Genomic DNA, 15,212 nt, shown 5'->3' with positions numbered 1-15,212 from the left:
AGACGCTCGAAGGAAACAACGGTCCAGGGGAGCGGTGGGGAGGGAGGGAGACAGGGCGAGGGTTGGAGGGCCAGGTCCATGTGGAGGGCCCGGTGATTGAGGCAGGACCGACAGAGCAGATACCCTCCAGGGCGGGGCCGGAGGCGGAGCAGGAGACGCAGGAGCCCTCCAAGGCGGGGCCGGAGGCGGAGCAGGGGGCGCAAGGGCCCTCCAGTGCGGAGGCGGAGTGGAAGCCCTCCAGGGCAGGGCCGGAGGCAGAGCATGAGCCCTCCGAGGCGGAACAGGAAGCGGAGCAGCCCTCTGGGGCGAAACAGGAATCCGCGTCACGGTCTGGGACCTGGGGAAAGCAGGGACAGAGGAGGCAGACAGAATAGGGGGAAAAAGCGGAGCGGCCCTCCGGGGCGGAACAGGAGGCGGAGCGGCCCTCCGGGGCGGAACAGGAGGCGGAGCGACCCTCCGGGGCGGAACAGGACCCCGCTTTACGATCTGGGACCTGGGGAAAACAGTGACAGAGGATGTAGACAGGGAAAAGGGAGAAGCAGAGAGTTTGGTGGGTAACGCCCCCTCCGTAAGAGGTTCTACGGCTGGCGCCGACACCTCTGGAGGCATTGGCGCAGCTTCTCCGACGGGGAAGGCCTCTGGAGCAGACTTGAGACCAGACGGGGGCTCTGGAGCAGACTTGAGACCAGACGGGGGCTCTGGAGCAGACTTGAGACCAGACGTGACCCCAGAAGCACAATGTGCAGCCCACACACACCAGATGGCAATAGCCATTAAGGGTAGAGCAGCAGCGGGAGGTTGTGGTGGGTCCAGGGCGCTGGCTATCCCGATAGGCTGTGGTCTTGGGATGTCAGACGAGATGTGACTTGACTTGGGGTCTGGTGTGACTTGACTTGGGGACTGGGCATGACCTGACTCTGGGCCGTCAGACGGGTCATGGTAAGGCTCTGGGTGGCCAGACGAGACGTGGCTTGAGTCTGGGCCGTCAGGCGGGGCGTGGCTTGAGTCTGGGCCGTCAGGCGGGGCGTGGCTTGACTCTGGGCCGTCAGGCGGGGCGTGGCTTGACTCTGGGCCGTCAGGCGGGGCGTGGCTTGACTCTGGGCCGTCAGGCGGGGCGTGGCTTGACTCTGGAACAGCCGCCTTGACATTGCTCGACTTGGAAGCTTGACTGGACCTGGAAGCTTGACTGGACTTGGAAGCTTGACTGGACTTGGAAGCTTGACTGGACGCTGTAGCTTGACTGGACGCTGTAGCTTGACTGGACGCTGTAGCTTGACGGGACTTGGAAGCTTGACTGGACGCTGAAGCTTGACTGGACGCTGAAGCTTGACTGGGCGCTGAAGCTTGACTGGACGCTGAAGCTTGACTGGAGACGGAAGCTGCATTATGACAGGACCTGACAACTAGGCTTGACTCACGAGGATCTGCAGAGGCCTGGCTTGCTTCAGGAATAACAGCTGTAACGTGACTTGGCTCAGGGACGACAGCTGTGACGTGACTTGGCTCAGGGACGACAGCTGTAACGTGACTTAACTCATGAGGAACAGCTGTGACTTGGCTTGACTCGTGGAGAACAAGAACTTTGGTTTGACTTGACTCTGTTGTTTGACCGGACTTGGAAGCTTGACTTGACCCTGGGGTAGCAGCCGCGACGTGAAGGAGCGCCATTTTAGCTGCCCGTACAGCCATCAGGGGTGAATCCAGCACATGTGCCATCATGATAGGCCGCGATCTTGGGATGTCAGGCGGTACGTGACTTGACTCAGGAACCACGGCTGTGACTTTGCTTGACTCGGGAACTGCTTCAGGGAGGGCGGCCATGATGGGTGCAGACTCAGGAGCAGAAGACATGGCGTGAACTGGCTGTGACTTGACGGAGATGTCCTGAGCAGGCTGTGGTTTGGCTGACGTGGCGTTAGCGGGCGCCGGCCTGACTGACGGGGCTTTAGCAGGCGGAGGCTTTGGCGTGGCAACCATCTTGTGCAGTGGCTCTGGCGTGGCAGCCATCTTGACAGTGCTTGGCTCGGGAACGATGACTGTAACTTGACTTGACACAGAAACAGCAGCTGTAATGTTGCTTGACTCAGAAACTTGACTGGACTCAGGAAACAGAGCTGCAACTTGACTCGATTTGGAAACTTGACTTGACTCAGGAAATGTAACTGTACCTTTAAATGGCTTTTGTATGGCAGCTGTGACGTGACGGAGCTCTGTGATCGCCGCCATCTTGTGAGCGGGCTCCGCCGTCGCCGCCATTGTGTGGCGCGCTCCGACGCGGCCGCCATTTTGTGAACGGGCACCGCTGTCGCCGCTACTTTGTGCACAGGCTCTGTTGTCGCTGCTGTGGTATGAACGTGCTCCGGCGCGGCCGTCATCTGGTGAGCGAGCACCGGCACGGCCGCCATTACACGGGCCGGTTGCGCTGCCGGCGTTACCGCGATGTCGCGTTGCTTCCCCGCGACACCCACAGTGAGCAAGGAACCGCTGATCTGGAGTGCAATGTTCAGATATTGGCTTATCGTCCACTGGGGCTGATACATTGGCATTAAGGAGCCGAAAGGTTCAGAGAGACCTCCACGGAAAAAAATCATCAGACACAGATCACTCATCGAAGTCTGCTGTGCTAATGCGTAGAAGTCCATGACAAACTTTTCAACTGGTCGCTCACCTTGCTTGAGGAGCATGATCTGTACTGCGGGGTTCTGAGCTGCTGGATCCTTGTTGACGGATTGTTCTGTAACACGGAGTGATTGACGAGAGACGAGCGGATCCACATGCAAGCTTTTATTGAAGGGACGAGACAGATACATGGTCGAGCGGGCAGGGTCAAACACCATAGCAGATAGGGATATCGTAGGCTAAGCACAATCGGAATCCGTGAATCAGGCGTAAGTCCAATCGGGAGCGAACAACGTCCGTGAAGGGAGATCCGAGAGAATAGTCAGACAGGCGAAAATCCAAAGGCAGGCGGCTAGACAGTCAAAAACGAGAAAACCAGGCAGGAGAACAAAAACCAGGAACTAAGAAACGCTAACTATGGAATACAAACAATAATCTAACAAACCGTGATTTTCATGGGGAAAGTCCAGGGTTTTTATAGTGAGCCTGATTGGCTACCGGAGGCAACGTAATGGGTGCGATGGGTGATGGGAATAGTAGTCCGGGGTGCAAAGCAACAGTCTGAATGTAATGATGGGGTGAGAGCGACCTCTGGTGGTGAGCGGACCACAGAGCACCGACCAGATTCGTGACAATATGTTTGCCTTTGCTGATATATGATGGTACTACAGCATTATACAAAGGAAAAAAGTGTGCTTCCCTATTGAAGACCACTAAAAAGTAGCACATGTGCAAAAAAAAAATGGTGCCTTCAGCCAATCAGCATTGGAATTATTTACATTTATTCATTTAGCAGATGCTTTTATATAAAATGACTTATGGACATTACACATAATTCGTTATATCCCCCCCCCCACCCCAGTCATCAGTCTTAAAAATCAGAATGCATGAATGAATGAATGAATGATCGCATTTATATAGCGCTTTCATTGTGTATTGCTATACACCCAAAGCGCTTTACAATCATATCGGGGGATCTCTCCTCAGCCACCACCAGTGTGCAGCATCCACTTGGACAACGGCGCCAGTGCGCCACAGGACAACGGCGCCAGTGCGCTCACCACACACCAGCTACAGGTGGAGAGGAGAGAGAGTGATAGAGCCAATTCAGTGAAATGCATGGAGCTTAAGATATATGATCACATCTTTCTGTCTGTCAGTATGGCTGAATGCAAATAAATGACTGAATTACGTAACGTAAACTGAGGTTTTAAAAACTTTCTCGAGAAATAACAGACTGGATGGTCAATTCCGTGCGCGTCCTCTTGTAGGAGAACCGCACCAGCTCCAGTAGCACTGGCATCCACATCGAGCTTGAATGGCAACGAGAAGTTAGGAGCAGACAATACAGGTGTGCTACACAATAAGTCTTTATGAGCACGAAGGCTTTCTGACATTCATCAGACCACACGTAATCTTTGTTCTGACAAAGCAAGTTAGTCAAGGGTAACGCCACATCGGAAAAATTTTTGCAGAACCCTCGATAATATCCTGCCATACCAAGAAAACGTCTCAACTGTCACTTGGTAGTAGGCACAGGAAACTGCTCGATAGCTTGCACTTTGGCCAACACAGGACGGACTTCACCTTGGCCCACCTGCCTGCCCAAATAGGTTACGGTTGCCTTCCCTAATTCACATTTGGCTAAATTTAAAGTAAGCGAAGCAGCACATAAACGATCAAATACGGCACAGAGCGATTTCACATGCTCATCCCATTCAGAGGAATAAATAATGATATCATCTAGATATGCGTCACAGTGAGGAATACCTGCCAGCACCTCTGAAACGTAGCAGGCGTGTTTCGTAACCCGAAAGCCATGACTGTATATTGGAGTAGATCGTGAGGAGTAACAAATGCAGATATTTCAGCTGCACGAGAAGTTAACGGCACCTGCCAATAGCCCTTGAGTAAGTCAAGCTTTGTGACGAAAGTTGCAGACCCAACCCGGTCCACACAATCCTCCATACGAGGCAAAGGAAAAGAGTCAGGCTTCATAATCGCGTTGACCTTTCGATAGTCTGTGCAGAAACGAGCGGAGCCATCACTTTTAGGGACTATGAGGCAGGGTGAACTCCAAGAGCTGGAACTTGGCTCAGCTAATCCGTTTTCAAGCAGGTATTTAACCTCATGCTGCATAACCTGGCGCTTAGTCGGATTCACCCGATAAGGATGTTGCTTGATCGGGGAATGGTCTCCTACATCAATATCATGGTACATGACGGTTGTTCTTGACAGCACATCAGAGAACAAGGACGGGTGGGACTGAATGAGACAAAAAATATCCTCACGAAAGGACTCAGACAGGTATGACAGGTGTGATTTTAAATCTGTGAGAACTTCGGAATTTTTCAACCTGGCACCAGCAACGGAAGCGCTCCGTATAGTCAGGCCATCGACATCTGGACAATAGGACGTCGACAAAACGGATACAGGACCAACTGAGACAGCAGAACTTTTGGACTCATCATCTCGCTGAACATAAGGTTTTAACATGTTTATGTGACATACACGAGTTTTTCTCCCGGGATCAGGCGTGCGAATACGATAGTCTGTCTCACTGAGTTTGGCATCAATGACATACGGGCCTGAAAATTTTGCCTGTAAAGCTGATCCAAGAATGGGCAGTAACACCGACACCATGTCACCCAAGCTAAGTTACATACACGATGCAAACATTCACGAAACGAACTAACATAATCCAAAATATTGGTAACATCACTAGACTTGTCACCCATCATTTTTTCTTTCAACAATTTCAACGGACCTCTCACTGTGTGCCCGAAAACTAATTCAGCAGGGCTGAAGCCAAGCGATTCCTGCTGAGTCTCACGCACAGCAAACAAAAGTAAGGGTAAACCCTCATCCCCACTCTTTTTCCGACTCTATACAAAAGGTTCTCAACATCATTTTCAGAGTTTGGTGAAAGCGTTCCAAAAGACCTTGCGATTCTGGATGGTACGGACTTGAAGTTTCATGTTTAATATTAAGCTGCGTTAATACTTGGTTAAATAGCCGTGACATAAAGTTAGTACCTTGATCGATCTGTACTACTTTTGGTAAACTGAAAGTTGAAAAGAACTTCGCTGAAAAGACCCAGCGCACTTACGCTCTGTCACTTCAGGGAATTCCTGACACACGTCAGAACAGTTGGGGAAAGCCAGAAAACTATCCGAAAGTTCCACGACGTCATTATATTTACGTGATTGCGCTCGCGTAATCGCGCAAACAGGAAACACGGAAGTTAGTGTGGAAACAGAATCAACAACACTCCGGAGTTCAGAAAGCGGGTTATCAATTACTTCAGGAAACGGCAAAACTTTTCCTCCGGCCAAATCATTGCCGAGGATAAAATCAACTCCCTCAATAGGCAACTGAGGTCGAACAGCGATCTTAACATTTCCAGAAACCAAATCAGATTGAATGTTTACACGATGTAAAGGGACTCTCACTATTCCAAGTTCAATCCCCTGAACCAAGACATCTGAACCACAGTACGAATCATCCGAAAAAGGCAAAATATTGCCACACAGGCTGGCTCGACCCAGTATCACGAAGGATGCGAACGGGAGTTTTACTTTCCTCTTGACCGGTAAGGAAAATAACACCCGTAGAAACAAACGGCTTATATCCCACATCAACTCCGTTCAAATCAATTTGCGGGCTTGTAACGCGAGCAAAACCAATGCTCTTTGGGGCCTGACGTTTAGGCAATGAGATGGCCAGTCTCATGACAATAGAAACACTCACGCGGTTCATTTTGAATGGACTGAGTAGTTTTAACACATTTCGGGCTCTTTTCTAAACCAGATTGGGAAGATTCACAACGCGCCGGAACAAAAACATTTTTATGAGTTAATACGAACTCGTCGGCAGAAACCGCTGCTTGCACGAGCGTATTGATTTTCTGCTCATTCAAGTGTACTACAATCTTATCCGGCAACGCGTTCTTAAAATCCTCCAATAACACAAGCTCACGAAGTTGTTCAAAAGTAGCTAATTTGCTGGACTGGCACCACTTATCAAATAAGGTTCCTTTTTCACGGGCAAATTCAACAAACGTCTGATTGGCGACTCTTACATGATTACGGAACTTTTGACGATAAGCCTCAGGGACCAACTCGTAGGCTCTCAGAACAGAGGCCTTCAAAACATCGTAATCTAGACTCTCCTCGATAGACAAAGACGCACAGAACTCCTGTGCTTTACCAGTCAATATGCACTGGAGCAAAAGAGACCAAATCTCCCTTGGCCACTGCAAAGCAACAGCTATGCGCTCAAATGCATTAAAATAAGAATTCAGTTTCGATCTCAGTTTCTCTAAACGCAGGGACTAGGCGAATCTGTCTACTAATATCACATTCACCAGTACCTAAAGTATGTGAAGTAGGAGAAGCAACGCTAGGTGCACTAGGTACAGACACTGGGGTTTGCATCACACTTACCGGTGCGGTCAACAAACGGCGTGTGCTCTGAGCTTAAAGTTCACACTGCTTCACGCATAAAAGCTGTGTGTCGTGTTCTTGTCGCTTAACTTGTAAATCGAGCTCTTTGAGTCGTACCGCCAATTTGAGTTCTTCAGCATTTAGACCTACCAACGAATGTGGAACAAAGCTTCCATCTGCAGCCTTAACGGAAGCCTCAGCTCCGTCGTCTGCAGTAGGCGCCATGTCCACATTTCGTAACTCCGATTCTATTTTCAAAACTCCACTAGACACCAAATTTTCCTGCACCGCGTCACGAATTACTTGCTTCGTGGCCACTTTAGATATAGGTATATCATAATAGTCTGCAATAAGAATGAGATCAGATTTACGACAGGTCTGTAAAACTTCTCTCGTAGGAGACTGCTTAAACGCCTCAATACTAAATTCCATAATTTCCTTTTCCTCCTTAACACAAGTAAGAACCGTCAATCAGAAAAAACAAGTTAACTTACCAGCAAAGTAATCTACTTATGTGGCCAAAATCCTGGACGAGCCCCCAATTTATTACGTCCGCTAGGGGTAAGACTCAATAAAAAAAAAGCAGAGATCCTCATCAAGCCGTCAGACCAAACACACACAAAAACAACAAAACAAACGAAAGTACCATAAATTATTGGTTGACATTTATTAAAGATATAAAGAAGAACAGCCACATGGTGATTCTGGACTTCAGAGAGACCCAAGGACCAAAACAACAAACAAAATCAAACTAGAAAATAAAAGTCAACATAATTAACCTAACAAAATAGAAGAAAAATGAAATACAAAAACCTTACCTAAACTACTCTTAACGAAAAACAGAGAGAACGAATTGAAACAAAAGAGCAGGTCTCTCCTACAATAATCACATACTAAGTATAAACAATGACTTTAACACAAAAAAAAAGGTCTTTGGTCTGGCGGCTGACGAGGAGGCTGGTGCAGCGCGACCAGCCTGAAGTCGCATCAGCAGCCTTCTGGATAGCGGAAGAGGGGTTTTAAAGAAAAGACCACCAGCTGAGCGTCCAATAACCGCTGAACGGTGGCGCCGCAACTGGCAAATCAGCGGCGATCTAATGACGCAAAACACAGGAAGAACGGAAAAACATAAAAACAATTACAAAATACAACAGCAACAAAACACATAACGTAACACTAGATGATCAGTTACAGTCTTAAGTCAAGCCGTAAACATTGTATTCTCTTTATAGAAAAGACAGATGGAACCAGACATGCTGTACTGTTTGCATTTGCTAGAGGAAACAGGTCTGCATGTGAGGCCGGGCTGTGAATACGGACAGAGAAAGGACAGCCATCATATCAGGTTTGTGCACTGCCACTGTTATCAGTTACTGCATGAATGTGAATGATTACCTCATACAAAACACTCCTCATAGCATAAACAGTAGTCCATTTTAACTGCATCTTCAGAGCATCCCATAGATTCTCAGTGAAAACCAGTTGTTATTGTTTCTCAGGCTTTTTGTGGGAACTCAAGAGAAAATAATGGAAGAAGCTCTGCAAAGACTGAAGACGTTCCACATGCGATTCATGAAGGAGTTTTCTTAGTGTCATCTTCAGATTATGAGATCTGTTGAACCACTGAATGCATGAATGTTTTACTTATAAGCAACTCAAAATGTATACAGATCTGTAAACTGACCCAATAGTATCTGCCCTTATAATTTCAAAGTAGTATAATAAAGAATTTTGTTGTCTGTTGAAACTTGGAAATGTATTTTAAGCTTCACCACCATTACTTACATTCAAGTAGATTCAGCATCTGGCTCATATTTGGGATCTGAACCTTTCAATACATTAATCGCAAAACGTTTTTGTTCTGTTCACGGATTTGCAGTAACATGGATTTAACATACCTACTAGAACTAGAATGAATTCAGAGTAAATCAGAAATAAAAATCAAATGTAATAAATTGTAGTCAGATAAACAAAACATTCTCAATATATCTAAGAGTAAAAGATGCATAAGCCTACTTGACATCAGAAAGATACACAGTGCTGGTGCATGGATTAGAATGGCTTCTTTTCCTTCTAGTATTCAGACTAACCCTCTAAATGGAGTCTTGGAGAGTTTGCTTCTATATAGCAGGTCTTTATAGCATATATAGCATGTTTCAGAGCATAACAATGGTTTTTAATTAAAGAGACAATATTTCTCCAAATGACAAAATAGTTTTGGTTGATGCAATATGATACTGGTGGTATGGCCACACCTCAAAGGAAGACTGTGTCATAGTGAAGGTAGAAAACCCTTTGACATAAGATTTTCATTTCTAAATGATAAGGTTGCTCACTAAAAAGAAATAAATATTATTGAGACAGTTCCTGCTGTTTTTGTTTTCACAGGTAACAAAATGTTTAAAAATGTGTTAGTTTTCATGTAGATGTTAAATATTACTGGCCCACTTTTGCTGAATGTTTTCGATAAACTGGGCCAGTGGGATTCAGGTAAAGTGGACCAACCTTTAACCTTCAGTAATTATACTCAAATTCATTAAATAAATTGACATTCACTGGTTTTTTGTAGTTGACATGTATTATTTACTTTTTTTGGAAAACAGAAATGAGTCTGCAGTCAGGAATTTCAAGTCAGAGATGGAAGAAAGGAAAGACAATAGTAAGGAAGTCAAGGTATGTAGCTCAATCTGTGGATTGAAGAAAGGATAAGAGGAGAAAAATGTAGATGCAGAATATAAAGCTTTAAAATATGGACACAACTGAAGTTAATTTAAAGTGTTTAGAGAGCATAGACAGAAAAACATTTTACATATGCTTACAATTTTAAATGTTCCTATTTATTTTTAGACTGTTTGTTGTTGTTGTCACTTTTTTTTGCATATTGTAGAGTTAATTTATATTTTGATTTCTAAATATTCTGATATTCACATTTCATCAAATTTAATGTAATAACATTCTTTTAGTTGTTTGGAATTTCACACAAGAATTGAGATAAGGATTTATTTTACTTATAACCTGTAGTTTATATATTTTTGGAATCCTTAAATATGTTGTTAAATATGTTTGTCTGATAATCTGTGTTAATAAAACCTGTTTTTAATTAAGTTGCAGAATATTTTTTGATAAATAAGGAATGGCTCCCTTTACCTAATTTTTTATTTATTTATTTATTTATTTATTTAGTTGTTGTTGTTGTTGTTGTTGTTTCTTTCCTGGAGTGCACGATCTCAAAATGTTTATTGGTATATACCTTGCAAATAACGTTTTGTATGAGCTATATTTAAATTTAAATATTATAGCTGGACCTTAAAGTTAACAAAAGTAATAAAGGAATGAAAAGAAAAAGGTATCTAAATCACACGTTTTAGAGAGAGTGAATACACTTTACCTGAATACACCCTATAGGGAGCTATAATATGGAGATATAATAGGCCATTATTTGATAAAATAAAACACAATGTAATTAATTTGATACGATCTCTGTTCCCCGCACACATAATTGTGTTTCTTAAATAATAGTTTAATAAATAGAGAGTTGAAATGCCAAGTTTAAAATAAATACTTAAAGCTTACTTTGAGATTGTGTTGACAAACATGTTTATAGCGCATTAATCATATGTGGAGTATTTAAGTGTCAGACTTGAACTGTATTTATATACTACTTTAGAATTATTTTCATCGCATGATTTTGAAGGACTTTTCCTTTGTTTCTCCGTAGTGCCAGGCGTCGTCGTGACGTCACAGCGCTGCGCCGTAACCCTGCTGGAGAGGGTTTAGTAATTTTGAGATGAAATGTGTTCCAACAATACATGACAGTGAACGTTTAATGTCAGTCATGTGCATGAAGGTACACTGTTGTTAATGTGGTGATGTTTTGTACTGATATGAAGCGCTGACGGCAAATGACGTGACAGTGGTGAGTGCAGCATTAACTATTATTTGAATACACAAATGTTAATTTGCATAAAGGTAGATGTTTCATATTCTGAAAAAAAAGGCAAATTGGAGTAACATAGGTAAGCGCTGTGTCTTCTGTTTTCCTATTTCACACTCGTATCTAGTTCCATTTTTTTGTGATAGACAAACTCAGAATTATTATTCAGAATTAGTAATATTTCCAAGATAATAATGTACTCGTTTTTAGTGCAGTGATTTTTTTATTTTAAACAAAATGTTTTCTTCGTAATACTACATTATTTTTCTCACACAGCAAACTATAAATGAACCTTAAAGAAGAAAGCAGTATTATGTTTTTGGAAAGGAGCCCTTTGCAGGGGAATGAACATATTTAGGGATCGTTGGCATTAAAAAGTTTCAAATCCCCTGTATTTAACCAATAAACCAATACAAATGGCTCAGCAATTATTTGTGCAATGAAATAAATCTGCATGACTTGTATTTGTGAGATGGGAGGGATGGGATATTTTGCTTTATAGTAATGATATTGTCATGATTCGTGCAAATCTGAAAATTATTGCATTTTTTCTTTTTTTTTTTTTAATATATGCATTTGGCAGACACTTACTTTATGTAAATTCATGCATTCCCTGGTAATCAAACACATGATCTGCTCTACTTTTTGTGCTACATGACTGCTTTACTTATAGGTTATAGAAAGCAGATTTTGCGCATTTCAGATTCATTCATAAAATAATGAAAACGAAAACCAGATTAACCATTACATTATTAGAGTTTGCATGACTGGACTGTGTAATGTCACTGAATAACAGAACAACAAATGCTTTAACTATCAATTTAGCAGTGTTTACATTTGTGCTTTTATGCTTTATTTTAGCAGATCTGCACCTTCTTTCCACATAGCTTGTGTCAATGCAATTCCCAAAATAATGGTGGAAAAATTCCCATCATCCTGCAAATGAACTGGGCCATATGGATTCAAGTAAATCAGGATTAATCCAGATGTAGTAAATACATTCTGTGTGACATACCGTACTACTGCAAGAATGGACGTTTTTTTAAAGAGAAGAGAGAAGATATGAGTGATCCAGAATGAAAGTGGAAGATCTCGAGGAAAGGAAAGTCAACAGGAACATCAGGAAAATATTTTAGACTGAAAAGAAACCAAATAATGGGAGGGAAAAATTCATTCACGTGTCCTCATTGTGGAAGGAGCTTTGCGCGTAAAGTGCGTCTTGAAGATCACATAAGGACTCACACCGGAGAGAAGCCGTTCGTCTGCTCGCAGTGCGGGAAGTGTTTCAGACAGAAAGGAAACCTCATGGGTCACATGAGAATCCACTCGGGAGCGACGCCGTTCCCCTGCCCTCACTGCGGCAAGACCTTCACACAGAAGAGGAGTCTGAAGGATCACATGCGGATCCACACTGGAAAGAGTCCCTACAACTGCCATCAGTGCAACAAGAGCTTCATACAGAAAGGAACCCTTAACGCTCACATGCGGATTCACACCGGAGAGAGACCGTACGCGTGTCGGGAGTGCGGGATGAGCTTCACACAACCCGGTAACTTAAAAAGACACGAGAGTATTCATTCAGAAGAAGAGCTGCACCAGTGCTCTCAGTGTGGAAAGACTTTCAACCAGGCAGTGAAACTCAAAAATCACCTGCGATCTCACACTGGAGAACGGCCGTTCAGCTGCGAACACTGCACTCAGAAGTTTTTTTTGGCCTCACACCTGAAAAAGCACTTAAAAACCCACGCGAACGAGAAGCCTTACTCGTGTACTTTTTGCGGGAAGAGTTTTTTATGGCTGGACTATTTTAAAGAGCACCAGAAAATACACACGGGTGTGAAAGATCACGTGTGTCCTGAGTGCGGCAAGGCTTTCATTCGAGCTGGAGATTTGGAGCGACACCACAGAATCCATACCGGAGAGAAACCCTACAAGTGCTCGCACTGTGAGCGGAGCTTCACTCAGCCGGGAACGCTGAAGAAACACAAGCGACTGCACGCCGGAGAGAAGCCGTACCCCTGCGCTTCATGTCAGGAGAGTTTCAGCACGTCAAAAGACCTGCAGACTCACAGGAACAAGCACTGTCCAAACCCATGAGCCAAGACTGAAAGAGAGATTTCACATGAGAGTCTGAATAATCTGTGCTGTTCAACAAAGATATTGTCTTTGTTAATGCCACAAGTTCATAGGTGCTTTTCTTTTTATGTTGAGGAGGTGAAATCATGTAGAATTAAATAACTTTACACAGATGGCACACCCGTGTTGGGAAGGTTACTTTGGGAATGTAGTAGGTTACAGTTACTCTGTTTAAAATGTAATAAGTAGTGTAACTTTTCAATTACTTTATTAATGTAATATCTCATTTGATTACTTTTTGATTTTTTTTGTAAAATCTTCAACCGTTAATCATTTTGAAACATTTAAAGGACAGAGTTAACCTTACAGTAGCACTCAACACTGATTACTGTCAGACTCTAAAAATCCTTCATCACTTGAATTAAGATTATAATAAGTAAGGGATAGCATACATATTTATTTTATGATAACAACTGGCTGGATGTACATTATCCCATTTATTACACAGCTGCTTACCACAAAATGTAAATAATTTGACACAAAACACTGATCTAAGTTGAAATAAGTACTAGTACTTACAGTACTAGTTTGTTAGTTATCTTATAATCCATTACAGTGTACAAAACAAAACGGCAGCAGCTGCATTTGTATGAACAATAGAGCAAGTCCACGATACCAGGATGACAGAATTAAGAAATTGCACACATAATATTGAATTGAGATTTATTATTTTATTAGCTAACCAAACACAAAGCTTCCACCAAGAAAAACAATCAAACGTATAACGCCGATTAGTTTTCACCAGTTGTTATTGGGGAATAACATACCTTGTCATGACTGACCAATCAGAATCAAGCATTCCACAGAGTCGTGTAATTGTTTAATTTAAAGCACAGCCACCACAAATTCAGACTTAACACTTCTTATTTACTTTGAGATCATTCTGAAGTTAAATACAGATTTAAAATCATAAGAAATAGTTTAATAGCTGTGATACTGGTTTTAAAATCAAATGTTTGCATAGTAATGAGAGGAAACGCTGGCATCTAACAGTGCCTTGGAAAATGACAATTACTCTTAAAAAAAATAAATGATATGCATAAACCCAAATAGGAAATAAGACAGTTATCGAATAAGTATGTGTCCTAAACCCCTAAACATTGGTGTCTCGTTTTAGAGCAGTCAATGCAATTCATGAAAGAAGTCAATTAAATCTGTATGTGGGTGGGTGTGTGAAAAAATGTAGATGTACTCCCCCTGTGTAATCATTAACATTTTCAGAAGTAACTGTAATTATACATTTTCTCAGTAACTGTAACTAATTACAGTTTCAGTTATTTTGTAATTAAAATTACGTAATTCTGTTACATGTAAATGCACCTAAAATGCTTTGTGATCAGATCATTCATTGTGGTGTAAATTCAGTGCTTTTTCATTGTCATCATTCAGCTGTTACCCTGTAAATAATCACAAGTGGCACTTTAGGTAACTTAACTCTTGTTTTTCTTGTTGTTTTGCTCTTACATTGTAAGGATGACAGCAGACACTGCTCTCCTGCAATTTACACAACAGATTAAATGATCAATTTTTAAATATTCACCCGAGTTATTTGAATTGATTAAATCTGGGCAGAGCTTGCTTGTTTGTTTTTAATATTTTGGCAAATGTAAAAGCCTTTTCACACCAAAAGCTTCAGACTTTGAGAAAAGTGAATTCATGTCCGTACAGTAGACCGCAGAAGAAAAAAATGTCAACTCTTCAGCAATAAAAAAAGGAAAACAAATGTTAGATTATCTTGAGAAATTTTTCCTACTAGTATGGTTGAATTGGATCATCGAAGGTCAGCAGCAAAGACACTGCTTAATAAAATGGGATTAAATGCATAAAGGATATTTGTATTATTTAACATATTTAATTATTGCTGGTTTGCATCGTATTCTGAGTTGAATTTCTGTGGTCTTTTTGTGTGGACCTGTCTGAGGTTTTAGTGTGATATCATTGTTTTGGTGGTTCAAAAAAGCTTACCAAAGCAAACTTTTCCAAAAAACACTTTCGACCTAACATTGGTCCGTGATGATTCAGCTTTTCATTTTTAATAAATAAGCAGTTGCTTTGTCATTATGGGGTGTAGAATATAT

At 42.6% G+C, this 15,212-nt stretch overlaps 2 protein-coding genes across 4 annotated transcripts in view; both read left to right on the top strand.

The window, feature by feature from the left end:
• LOC127173363 (alanine aminotransferase 2) overlaps positions 1–10,054 on the top strand; it is a 32,886-nt gene extending 22,832 nt beyond the window's left edge. Inside the window, exons 10-11 of the mRNA XM_051123199.1 lie at positions 8,297–8,409; positions 8,564–10,054. Coding sequence (XP_050979156.1) covers positions 8,297–8,409; positions 8,564–8,654 — 204 coding nt within the window. The 3' untranslated portion in view covers positions 8,655–10,054. The remainder of the gene's footprint in view (positions 1–8,296; positions 8,410–8,563) is intronic.
• Positions 10,055–10,799: 745 nt separating this feature from the next.
• On the top strand, positions 10,800–14,842 carry LOC127173568 (gastrula zinc finger protein XlCGF8.2DB-like). 3 transcript variants are annotated; one of them, XM_051123530.1, is made up of 2 exons: positions 10,800–10,980; positions 11,863–14,842. In XM_051123530.1, the coding sequence occupies exon 2, from the start codon at positions 12,154–12,156 to the stop codon at positions 13,093–13,095; it is 942 nt and encodes a 313-aa protein (XP_050979487.1). In that variant the 5' UTR covers positions 10,800–10,980; positions 11,863–12,153; the 3' UTR covers positions 13,096–14,842. The 3 variants fall into 3 exon arrangements, with proteins under 3 accessions (XP_050979487.1, XP_050979486.1, XP_050979488.1); XM_051123529.1 differs by having other exon boundaries at positions 11,860–14,842; XM_051123531.1 differs by having other exon boundaries at positions 10,800–11,080; positions 11,860–14,842.
• The last annotated feature ends 370 nt before the right edge of the window (positions 14,843–15,212 follow it).

The sequence above is a fragment of the Labeo rohita genome, chromosome 2 (genome assembly GCF_022985175.1).
Source record: "Labeo rohita strain BAU-BD-2019 chromosome 2, IGBB_LRoh.1.0, whole genome shotgun sequence".
In the NCBI taxonomy this organism is placed as follows: Eukaryota; Metazoa; Chordata; class Actinopteri; order Cypriniformes; family Cyprinidae; genus Labeo; species Labeo rohita.
This window is presented reverse-complemented; position numbering and strand designations above follow the sequence as displayed.